The 12,500-nt window shown below is 34.1% G+C and overlaps 1 protein-coding gene across 1 annotated transcript in view; it reads left to right on the forward strand.

Moving 5' to 3' along the window:
• Nucleotides 1-6,613: 6,613 nt before the first annotated feature.
• LOC134235261 (uncharacterized) overlaps nt 6,614-12,500 on the forward strand; it is a 9,260-nt gene continuing 3,373 nt past the window's right edge. The window contains exons 1-4 of the mRNA XM_062717391.1: nt 6,614-6,708; nt 7,880-7,955; nt 9,310-9,406; nt 10,701-10,828. Of these exons, the coding sequence (XP_062573375.1) occupies nt 6,652-6,708; nt 7,880-7,955; nt 9,310-9,406; nt 10,701-10,828 (358 nt within the window). The 5' untranslated portion in view covers nt 6,614-6,651. The remainder of the gene's footprint in view (nt 6,709-7,879; nt 7,956-9,309; nt 9,407-10,700; nt 10,829-12,500) is intronic.

Here is a 12,500-nt window from a genome sequence, read left to right on the forward strand (position 1 = left end):
AAATAGATACAAAACAGGTTTTATCTCCATGACAGTTAATACTATCAATTAAACTGTATTTCCTATAACATAATAACTAAAGAAATATTCGTCCTATGACAATATAAACAGGTAAATAAACGTGCATCTATAAAACATGACAACACGTGTGCACCCACATGGTAGCTACTGTTTACCTGCTCGCTTTGCAGCCTATAGCACTAATTCAGACATTAGCATTCTCATATCAAGTCACAACATGTTCCTAATCTAATTATCAAACTTGTTCATTAGATACAAGATGTAATAAATTGCAAATTATAAAATATTACCTGAAGAATGAAGAGACAGATGAAACACATGAAATGAGGCAATGGCGGATTTATTAAACTTGGGGACTCACCGCTTCCGGTCAAGGAGTCGAAAAATATAAACAGAGTTATCTCGCTTTCCCCAAAAATAAAAATCCACCCCCCTCCTAGTTCGTACCTCTCAACACTGTCTTGTTGACCATTAGTGTTGTCATCAACGGTAAACGATTTTAATTTAATTTATGTGAAAATCATTGTTCGACCTCATCCATAGTGTTAAAGGTCTAAATTGATTAAGTCATATCCAGAATTATAATATAAATGATCTTATTAGTTTTACGGTAATGTTTTATTTTCCTGCATTCGCTTACCTTTTTGAGGAAGAACTGGCCTCAACACCTGAAATCGATAATAGATCTAAGCCGTTATGCTAAATGATTTCTTAAGTAATTTTGATAATCAAATCAAATTTTTCTAACGTGATTGTACTCAAGTTTTACACAAACTTTGGCTTTTTTAATATCGTGTGAAAACAAAGAAATTCATAACTAATATGTTAACTTTAGTCTATTCTTATTTTCTGTGTGGTTGACAAGTTTTAGAATGAAAATCTAGGTTAAAGGTACTGGTATCAAAGAGAAAATTAATTACCTTTTGCTTAACAAAATTAGAGTGGAAAGATGGGCGAATATTTAAATTTGTTCCTTTTTCTTTCATTCATTGTTCTTCGCATCAAAATTTACAAAATAAAACTTTCAAAAAGGAGTTCAAAAAAAATTGACTGGGAGTCGACACTAACTTCTCAGTTCGGGGAAGTGAAACTATAGACCCTCTTTCTATGACATATTTTGCCTAGGAATTGTTCCCCTTAGCCGCCTTCCTGTATTTTAAAGTGGGGAATTTACATCCTTGAGCAAATTTTAAACATGCATGCAAGAAATATACGGGGGAAAATATTTAAAATCTTGAATAAATAAAGGCTTTAAGAAACGTATTCTTAAGAAAAATATTGTTATTTTTACCTCAGTAACCAGTATAACAAATTTAATTTGGCTGAATGAAGGGATCTTGGAATGTTGCCCTACAATATGGCGGCTAAGGGGAATACCTCTTAGGCAAAATATGTCATTGGAAAAGGGTCTATTGATGTACTGTTTTCTTCTGTACTTTTCAAAAAACATCATCTCCGTTTAACAACTTAAGTACATTCCGATCCGATCCTTGATCTAATGAAAACAAAGTTAACAAATCATCCGGTCTAAAATCAAGACGAAGTAATTATATATAAACCCTTGACCGATCCGATCCATATAAATGGGCTAAGTTTGACGGGGTTAGAAATGCGTACTCTGATTGGCCTCATGCAAGTTTGCATGAACCAATCAAAATCATTGTTTTAATTTAAACTTAAACTAAATTGTACACAGTAAAACAAGCCAGTTTTAGTGAAAAGATTAAGGTCTTTGTCATTAAATAGCCCAGTTAAAGGTTTGTCTCAGCTATTTTGTTGAGTTATATTTAATTTATTATCGACTTCCAATATTATCTCGAATTTTCTTTTGAATTCGTTTACTCTAATTGGTCAATAGAATAGGTTCAGTATAGTTCAAAATGTATTATATCACTAGATGGTTTGATAGTAAATCCCGTCAAACTTAAGTCTTTTCGGTCAAGGGTTCTTGTGGAGCTGAGCGGATCAAAAACTTTACTCGGGAAGATGAATTTTAGAATGTTCCGATTTTACACATATTCGAAGTAAACTTTTTTTTGGAAATTTGAAAACAACGTATGATTTTTTTTTTATATATGTTCATGATTATAAAATGTTAGACTATCTACAAAAAACGGATTAGTTCAAATTTAGGATAAAAGGGTTACTCATTAGCTTCATTCTGAATTTAAAGGCAAAAATGAACAAAAATCAATGTTCTTTATTTACCCAGTGATAGATGCACAGGTTTGTTCCGGTACCGTGAAGTGTTTCTCAGACTACGCCTCCGCTGAAGCAGCGGCGATTTTAGACAGGGACAAACAATGCAAGTAAGTCAGTGTTTCTCTGCTGGTGATTTATTTAATGTTGGACAGAAAAGCATCACAAGCAAGGGGTTATAATCATCGTGTCGGTCATTGGTGTTGTCGATGGTGATTTTGTTGTTCCAGTACATAATGTTCTCAATGTCACGAAAACTAAACTTTGCGGAAATCTTCAGCGGTGGAGGAAAAAAAACGTCTGTTGGAGGGAGGCTATGTGCTATTAAATACAAAGCAAGACTGGACATTGTGAAATTTATAAGGACACATAAGAAAGAAATCCTAGTGGATTGTCTTGTTGAACATTCGCTGAACCAGCCTTATAAATCTTTGATAAGCTAATGTTAAATGTTACGTCAAAATGTTACATTTTACGATACTTTCACTGAGGTTTCCCTTGAAAATCATTACTTTTGAAAGCTGATAAAATACTTTAATTTGTCCAAAATTATTTAACGGTATAGTATTTGGAGTTCAACTGTACTTTCGGGATAATTATTGCTCGAATCATTCGATGGACACTACTGTTAACTATGTAAATGCCCCGAAAATCTTTCGAGATCCAGAGCTTCCTCCACTATCAAGCTAAAGAGTGATAGTAACTTAAGGTAGATATCTGCAAGATACTCGCGATACTACGTATTTTGGTGACCATTATATTCTAAAGGACATGATACATGTCTTTCTCTCTTCAAAAATTAAAACCATTCATTTCTTTCAGTTCATCATTTCATTTAGTTGACCAATTCTCTCCGTTATAATGTTCGTGCTGTATTGATATTGCAGAGCTGCTAGAGATTATCTGAAATGTCTGGAATCTGCTGCCGAAAGTTGTGGTGGTGACACCGATTCTATAGTAAAGCCCGCCAAAGAGGCACTGTCAGAGGGAGGATGCTGTGAGTATTGCTTTTGATTTCATTTCCCCGGCATGGGATGCTCCCTCCTAAATGACACCTGATCCCACCTCTGATGTTTTTTTTTTAAAATACACATTATATACATAGTATAACGGAAGATTACGTACCGTTAAAAAATCTTACTGTGCTTTGTTATTTATAATAGGAACTTGTGTCAGTAAAATGTTTCCTTTTTTCTATTTTTAGCCGGAACTGGTGCACCTGTCTTGAGTTTCCTTACCATTGTTATTGGAGTCATCATTTCCCGATATTTTTGAAACAAATTAGGATAATAAAAGAGAAAAAAAAGCTAAAAATAGAAAGAACTCACGCCCCTTCAAACTTTTTATATAAAACAAATTAGATTACATGTACTAATTTTCTTTCCCAAACTTCATGACTGTAAGTCCGAAAGTAAAGATTCCTGAATATTTGACCGTATACTATTTTCATTTATAAATGGCAACTTTATTTTGGACCTTCTATAATACTAGAGAAAGACACATGAAAGGCTTTATTCATTTATGTTTTTTTCTTCGATCAATAAAAATTTTTCAAATATCTGGATTGGTATTTTTTTTAACTACAAATACAAGTTGTTTCAATACTTATCCAAGTATACAAAAGATGGATCGATTTAAATGAAATCTTACGTCCCTCTCTAGAATTTTTTACTCATGTGGAGACGCCACCACGCCGTTGGACGGCTACAAATTCTGAACTATACTCGGCATTTAGTTATTTCGTACCAACACCTACAGCGACACGGGATCTGGTCCCGCATTGGGTTTCGAACTCGAGACGTACATGTAATGATCAACTCCTAACTCTGCGACTATAAGCATACGCTCTAACCACTGTGTCAGGTAGGTGACCAGAACTCAAACAAGGTCACAGGTTAATGTGTTAGTTCATTAACGCCGGTCTATTCGGTAGCTTGTATACAAATTGAATCCATAAAGAAATAACTTTGTTAAATCGTAATTACTTGTATCATTCGACACCTGCCAGTTCGTAAAGTAGATAAAATGTTCCAATCCGCGAAGTCGCCCGCGTGGCGCAGCAGTTATAGAACGTCTGCTCTAGAGCTGCGAAGTAAGGAGTCAATCCTTATACGTCGCGGGTTCGAATCCCACTGTGGGACGTGGAAAACGGTCCTTCGGATGAGATCGTATAAACTAAGGTCCCGTGTCACAATAGGTGTCGACACGAAAAAGATCCCTGACTGCTGCTCAATGACCCTCAGTGCCGAGTAAAGGACAAATTCGTAGCTCTTCACCGGAGAGTGTTGGCGTCTCTATAATGTTGAAAAATTCTCAAGAGGGATGGTAAATAATATACAATCAATCCAATCCGTATACGACTTTCTTGATCCATTTAGCAGGTGCGGAGCCAGGGGCATGTTTGATGTGGACATCAACTACTATTACTGTAATGTAAAATGTTGCCACGAAGGAGGGTGTGGTTTCATTATTTAGCTGGTATTAGTGTTTTTTTTAACAAATGTTTCTCTACAAATCAGATTTAACTTGTATACATTAAAGTTTAATATAAAGGAATGCAAATTACATGACTTCCACGGCACAAGTATTCTCCTCTTGAACACTACATTACAGGAAATGCGTGCTGACAATTAAAGTGGCGGTAAGATCTCGCAAATTAATTACAATAGAGAGGCTCGACCAGAGACGTCCGAAACGACTTAATTGACAAGTAAAACATCTATTGCAGCGAACGAAGTCATTTTAAACTAGGTTAATGATTGATATATTAACAAAATACGGGCTTGAATTTGGGATGCATGTAAATAAGTTAGGTACATTGTGGTAAAAAAAGAAGCTATATATATAGGGGGTCCTATACGAAACAAGCACTTGTGTCATATACAATGTGATAATAAGTTAAACATTTGTAGAGAGCCCAATATAAATTAAAGAATTACCCTCAGGCGCTTAACAATAATATTAAACAAAAATGAATGCATGTACAATGCAGTTCTTAAAGGTGCATGGACGTAGATTTGAAGTTAATATTTTCTGTATAATATCAGACTTATATATTTTAATAGCATTTCACACAAAAATATATTAAACATTTTATTTCGTCTTAGAGTTACTGAAACTTCAAATTTTTGGATGGGTTTGATTTACACATCCTTGCACTCTCACAAATTTTACTTTTATTCTCAATATTTAGGAAAAGTGGAGATCTTGTTGCGTATTAATGAAAAATATTAAAACTTTAATCCAGAAAAATAATTATTTTCACAGTATAAATGTTAGAAAGCAAAACCCCTTCACAAGTATCGTCATTCCGCTTTTGTGTACTGAGTTTAACAAATTGATCACACCCGTAAAACGTACAGTTTTTGTAAATAGGGCACGAGCTCTGTTATTATTGATGTTTACGATTAACTGGGGCGTTGAAATGTTTAAGTCTGCTCACCACAACTGCACCGACTGACAATATACAATGTACTACTGTGTGTATCTTTTGCTTTCGAACATTTCTTATCTGAATTTTCTGGTTTATAGTTTTATTATTTTCCATTTATACACATCAAGTTTGCCACTTTTCCTAAGTATTAAGAATAAAATTAAAATTCGTGAAAGTGCAAGTATGTGTCAATCAAACACGTCTAAAAATTTGAAGTTTTAATAACTTTCGGATGAAATAAGATTTTTAATATATATTTGTGTGAAATGCTATTAAAATATATAAGTCGTAATAGTATTCAGAAAATACTACTTAGTAACTTCAAATCTGTGTCCTTGCACTTTTAAAGCTAAAAAATGAATAGAAAGATGAATAAAACTCCAGAAACAGAAAAGAAAAAGCAAAGTTAAATAAAAATAAAAGAATTAAATATTTGCATTAAAAACAAATACTCATGTATACGACAGTGAAGAAGAAGAAAAAAAGAATCGAACGAGAAGTATAGTATTGAAATGATATAATATATTTTCTTATTTGTAGAATTTATAAGTTTACGTGTATACCTAAAGTATTCTTACAGTCCATTGTATACTTGTTTGATATGATTGTTTTACTTTACAAATACATAAGAATCACTGATCTCCTTTGTGTATAGTGATGATAACAAGTATTCCCGTGTGTCAGGCCATCCTCTTTGTAAGCTGGCAAATTTATTGTCAATAAATAATAATGAATCGAAACAAACATTGGAAGAAATAGTTCTTTTCAAAACCTTTTAGGTAAACATATGAATTGATAACCATTTGTTAAAAAATCATTTTCTTAAATGTGCTCGTTCTTGAACAGGCGCGTCTTTGTTGGAACAAACAAGTGTCGCAATGTTTCAAGTATTATTTCCCATAAATATATGTGAAATACAATAATGAGTTGAAATATAAACACTTGAAAACAGGAGCCAATCAAAGGGAAAGCGGAAGACATGAATATTTATATAAAACATGAAGTTTTTCTTTATTGTAGGAATAATTGATAGCTCAGCAGTCGGTGTTGTAAAGGTATGTTATCATTTTAATAACTTTCAATATCGACAAAAATCAAATATGAATTCAGTATTTTTTTTTCACTTTTCTTACAATTTTAATTTTTAAAAATGATTCAGCTATAGCAGTGTATTTCTTTCAATAATCTTATTTTTTTTTTAAATATTGGTGTTAAAGTGCAGTACTTTTTTCTGTGAAAGGAACGATCGCATTTTGGCCATTGAGTCAGCATTCTGAAATGTTTTGGAATAATTGAAAAATTTTATTTTAATTTATTCAAACTAATAATTTCTCTAAAGATCTATATTTTAAAAAAAAACTGTTTTAAAACTATGTATAGGTTTAAAGAATAGCCTTAATAAAATATTTTTCGTATAATATCAAATTACAGCTGTAGCTGCCTTTAAAAGAATATTGACAGTAGAAAGATGTATTGTTGCGAATTTTTGTGAAATTTGACGATGGAGAGACTTGAAATTAAATGGACTAAATAAAAAATGACAATTATAAAATAGAAAAAAAATCTGCAGATATATAAACTTTAACTATTAACAGAATCCCTATATTAAAAAAATAAAACTTCAGTTTTCATGCAATGTCTTTCTACACTAATTCAAGTTTGTTACCATTTTATTGGAAAATATAAGATAAACATGCATGGCGCTCTCGGTGCATAATCAAAAAGGGGGAAAAAAAGAGAATAATGCAGGGCTTAATGTGCGCGCAGATAGTTACTGGATGATTCACATTAACTCAATAATGATGAGAATAATGCAGGGGTAAATTTGTGCGCAGATAGTTTACGTTACTCGATGACACATTGACTCAATAATGATAGGTCAAAGCCATTTATAAAAGAAGTTTTTATGCATTCTTCTTTATTTTACTTTTCGTTCACTGTTCGACTCATACGGCACAAAGGCAAATAAGTGCAACTGAATTCAAATACTAAATCTCTCTTACTGTTGCTTGCATTTCGTTGTTGTTCGAGTGCCCGCTCTTAAGTCCCGGAGGCAGGGGCTCATTTTAACGTTGCAGGGTTCCCGCCTGAAATTCATTTGCGCTCCACCTATTTTTGCGGTATTCGTTGACTTTCGATGGAAAGTATGGAACTCGTGTTACCTTTTTTTTCAATTTTGTTATTTCTGAAGTTAATTTTTTTTTAAATAAATGCTTTTCTTTATAGATATATTTCAAAATGTCTGTACCGGCTATAGTTTCCATTCTCGCAGCTTTGTTGTCTGTCAGTCTTGTCATGGAAGGTAAGATCATACATTCACCAGATTTTTTAACGTTTCAGTTGCTTTTAGTACAGGTTGAAAGAAAAATTAATAGTGCACCAGCTTAAAGGGGCATGGACACAGTTTCAGCTAAAATTTCAAGATTTTTTTCCCGATTTTTACAAATATTTAACTAGGGACTTTCTAATGATCATCAAAAATTAGAACGACAGTTGTCGAGGTACGAGACAGAATAAGAGATCCAAACTTTGTTATGTAAACTAGGTCCGTGTCATGTTTTTGTTTACATAGGTTAATATACTAATAAATGTTTGTTCAAAGTAGATAATTTAAAAAAAATCAAATACAATTTGACAGTTTCTATAGATTTGTTGAATTTCATTTTGTTATAATTATGATATTTTCTCTATGTAAACAAAAAGAAGGCACGGGCCTTGTTTACATTATGAAGAACTTTAAGTTCCGTATCTCGATTATTTAAGGTAATTCCACCCTCCTAGGATGTCATAGGTTTTTGCTAAAACTGTAATTAGTTTAAATTCATACCCGGTAGAACAAAATTTTTTTGGAGGAATGCTTTTCAATAAGTGTACCGATAAATATTGTTATTAATGTTAAACAATTTTAAAAATGCATATTTCTTTTATTTAATCAATTACTGAGTATTCAATCTTTAAAAAAAGTTGACAAGGGCTACTACTTCTCAGGTCTCTTCATTCAGGCATTTGCTTTATTGTTCATCTAATGTAAAATTGTTTCCCTAAAATTAACAATTCACAAGTATCTCATAAGTAGGAAGTATTTCGAAACATTCAACATCAGATTTATGCATTTTAAGAAGTTTTTACATATTTTTCATACTTGTTTATAAAAAAAAAATGTGCGATATTTTTTGTTGACATATACGTCTGTTTATTTATGTCTCCCCTCTTTAATAATATGGCGACCTACACATTTTTTCGTTATAATTGGAAAATTTAAAGTATATTAAATGAAAATAAATGAAGTTTTTATACTTTGAACCATTAGAATTATGAGGGTGAATTTACATTAATCAACAAATGATGTTCAAATTTTTGCTAATCATTAGATGATGCCTTAGGTAGGATTTTTAAACATTAAAATTGGTTTGAAAAATTCGGAGGAAAATGTGTCCATCTCCCTATAAGTAGCTTCTTGTAAGAGTTTAATTATATAACGACTTCTATTTTCTTTTTATTCGGGTAGAGCTTGTTAGACATATTAGGGGTAGGAGGGAAATTATAGATGAAAGAAGTTATAAATTAGAGGGAATATTAGTATTAAAAATAATTCAGACATAAAAAGGTTAGCTAGCAAATGTGCTACTACCAAGAAAATGTTATTGATATCTTAGGGATAGATGCACAGACTTGTCAAGCTGTAACGGACTGTAGCACAGAGTACGGCTCCGCTTCATCAGCGGCCGGACAAGACAAGACCAAATTATGCAAGTAAGTATATCTTATTTCAGTGCACTCTATTTTTCATGCATGTGATTTTTTTGATTAAAACGAGATAAACCCTGTATGATTTCTTGTGTTTTATTTTACCCATATACATGTAGCATCCCCTCTCTATGAATCTGTACTATAGAGAAGAATCCCCTATCTTCCATTACAGCCAAATTTCCTGCTCTGTAGTAGAATTCTTTTTTAAAGCATAAAAGCATTTAGTTGAGGGGATTTTTGGCTAATAGTTATCATGAACAATATGAGATTTTAAATTGACCAAGGTGTGTTTGATAGACATAAATACCCTATTCATGGCCTCTTCTAAGGAAAGGCATGAACATAAAGGAGACCAAACAAGTAATCCTCCTCCTCTTCTTTTCCTTAAGTAGAATTTCCTCTCTCTTATGAAAACAGATAAGGTATTTATATTGTATCTGAAAACCACAGGGACAAACCTTTGGGTCAATAGCTGAAATGAAAGTTAACAGATTTTCAATTGACCATGATGTATTTGTTAAATACAATTGCCCTTTTTGTAAGGAAGAAGTGAAAACAAAATCATCCTAAAATTTCTCCTGTTCCTTTCCTAGAGTAGAATTTCCTTTATTTTATGAATACTTAATTGTCATCATATTCTAAGTAAAACAGGATGTATTTGATAAGGACAAATGCCCCTATTTTGCCATTTATAAAAAAGGGAGTTATTAGAAATTATCAGATTTAAACTGAAACGGAATGTATTTAATAAACACAAATCCCCATTGTTTGGTTATTTTTTAAAAGAATACTGTTATGGCAGACATGAAACATACATGCTACATGTAGTTTCTGGTGAGCATGTATTTCACACGAAATAAAACACATTATTTCCTGTCTAGCTTGCAACACATGCTTTGATTGGTTACAAAGTCGGGTGTAAATATCCGTGCACCCGACTAAAGCCGGGTGTAAATAAAACGTGACGTCACAATGCATACATTCTCTATGATAAAAGCTAAAAATCATGTTTACAAAGCATTTTTATGGGTACAAAGGAAATAAATTCGTTATCCAGGTCCAATCAAGGGTGTACGGGGATTTACCCCGGGTTGTATTCCATACACCCTTCGGCCTCAGGGTGTATGGAATACAACCCGGGGTAAATCCCCGTACACCCTTGATTGAACCTGGATAACTAATATTATCTTGAGGGGGGGGGGGGGGTAAGTGTACAAGGAACTATCATGTTTGTTTTAAGCTTCTTTCCACTTTTTGTTTGTTAAATTGAATTTTTTTCTATTTTTCTTTACTACAGTGCTATCAGTGCTTACATAACATGCCTAGAAGCCGCGGGAAAGAAATGTGGAATTGACATCGCCTCGACATTAGACCCCGCCAAAACGACCCTCTCACAGGCAGGATGTCAAACATCAACATCAACAGGTAGAAATATAAAGAAATGTGAAGACTTTTTAGGTCACCTTTGCTATCCCTCGTCGTGCGTTAACATTTGAAAATTTTCAGCTTCTACTCTGAACCCACTGAACAAATTTCCACCAAATTTGGCACATTGCATCTATGGGTGAAGGAGAACCGAAATTGTGAATGTCATGTTCCCTGTCCCCCTGAGGCCGGGGGGGGGGGCAAAACCACTAAAATTAATGAAATCTTTAAAATTCTTCTTCTTTACTCCTGGAAACCCGTGGGGATCCGGATTAGAATAGGTCTCAGTACCCCTTGCTTGTCGTAAAAGGCGACTAAATGGGGCAGTCCTTCGGATGAGACCGTATAAACCGAGGCCCCGCGTCACAGCAGGTGTGGCACGATAAAGATCCCCCCCTGCTCAAAGGCCGTAAGTGCCGAGCATAGGCCTAAATTTGCAGCCCTTCACCGGCAATGGTGACGTATCCATATCAGTGAAATATTCTTGAGAGGGACGTTAAACAGTATATAATAAATCAATCAATCTTTACTCCTGGACATCAAACAGGCAAATTGTTCGCATGAATGTAACAAGTCCTCTACCAAAATTGTGAATTCATGGCCCCAGGGTCAGGGGTTCTAGTGCTAGGGCGGGGCTATATAGATTATACAGTGAAAATGCATACATTCTTTGAAATTCTTCTATTGCTATCCGTTTCGTTCGTCGTCGTGCGTTAACATTTCAACATTTTCAGCTTCCTCTCTGAAACCACTAAACAAATTTCAACCAAATTTGGCACATTGCATCTATGGGTGAAGGGGAACCGAAATTGTGAATTTTGGTCCGTGTCCCCCTTGGGCTAGGGGGTGAGACCAAAAACCACAAAAAAAAAGAAATTTTTGAAAATCTTTTTCTTTACTCTATGAATGAAATGAACATTGAGTCCTCTATCATAATTGTGAATGCATGGCCCCAGGGTCAGGGGTTCTAGTGCTAGGGCGGGGCTATATAGAAAATGCCTAAATTTTTTGAAATTCTTCTTCTCTTTTTGGGGGCATTAAATAAACCAGTCATGTGCAAAGTTATGTTGAATAAGGCTGCCTCTTCTAAAATTGTGAATCTCGTGGTCCCAGGGTCAGGGGTTCTAGATAGTGGCAGGGCGGGGATATATAGATTATATAGTAAAATGCATGAATTCTTGGAAATTCTTCTTCTCTGTGCGTGGGAATTAAATAAACTGACCAACGGTCTAGTTATCTTGAATAAGGCTGCCTCTTCCAAATTTGTGAATTTCATGTCCTCTGGGTTTGAGGTTCTTGAGTTAGGGTGGGGCTCTATTGATTATATAGTGAAAATGCAAATATTCTTTTAAAATCTTTTTGTCTGCGCCTGAATATTAAACCAATGAAATCTGTACATAGTTATGAGGAGGAAGGATGCCTTTTTGAGATTTGTGAATTTTAGGGCCCGTAGGTGAGGGCTTATTGTGTTAGGGCGGGGCTGTAATGTTTTTATAGTGAAAATGCATGAATTATTTGAAAATCTTTTCCTTTGCTCCTGGGTCTTATGCCAATGATCTTAGTACATATATATGACTAAGAAAGCTGCCTCTTCCAAAATTATTAATTTCTGGGCCCCATAGGACAGAGGTTGGTAGGGAGGGGGGGGGCGGGCACATAGTTTGAAAATAAA

The sequence above is a fragment of the Saccostrea cucullata genome, unplaced genomic scaffold (genome assembly GCF_032062105.1).
Source record: "Saccostrea cucullata isolate Sc308-1 unplaced genomic scaffold, CSIRO_AGI_Scuc_v1 ctg13570, whole genome shotgun sequence".
Taxonomy (NCBI): domain Eukaryota; kingdom Metazoa; phylum Mollusca; class Bivalvia; order Ostreida; family Ostreidae; genus Saccostrea; species Saccostrea cuccullata.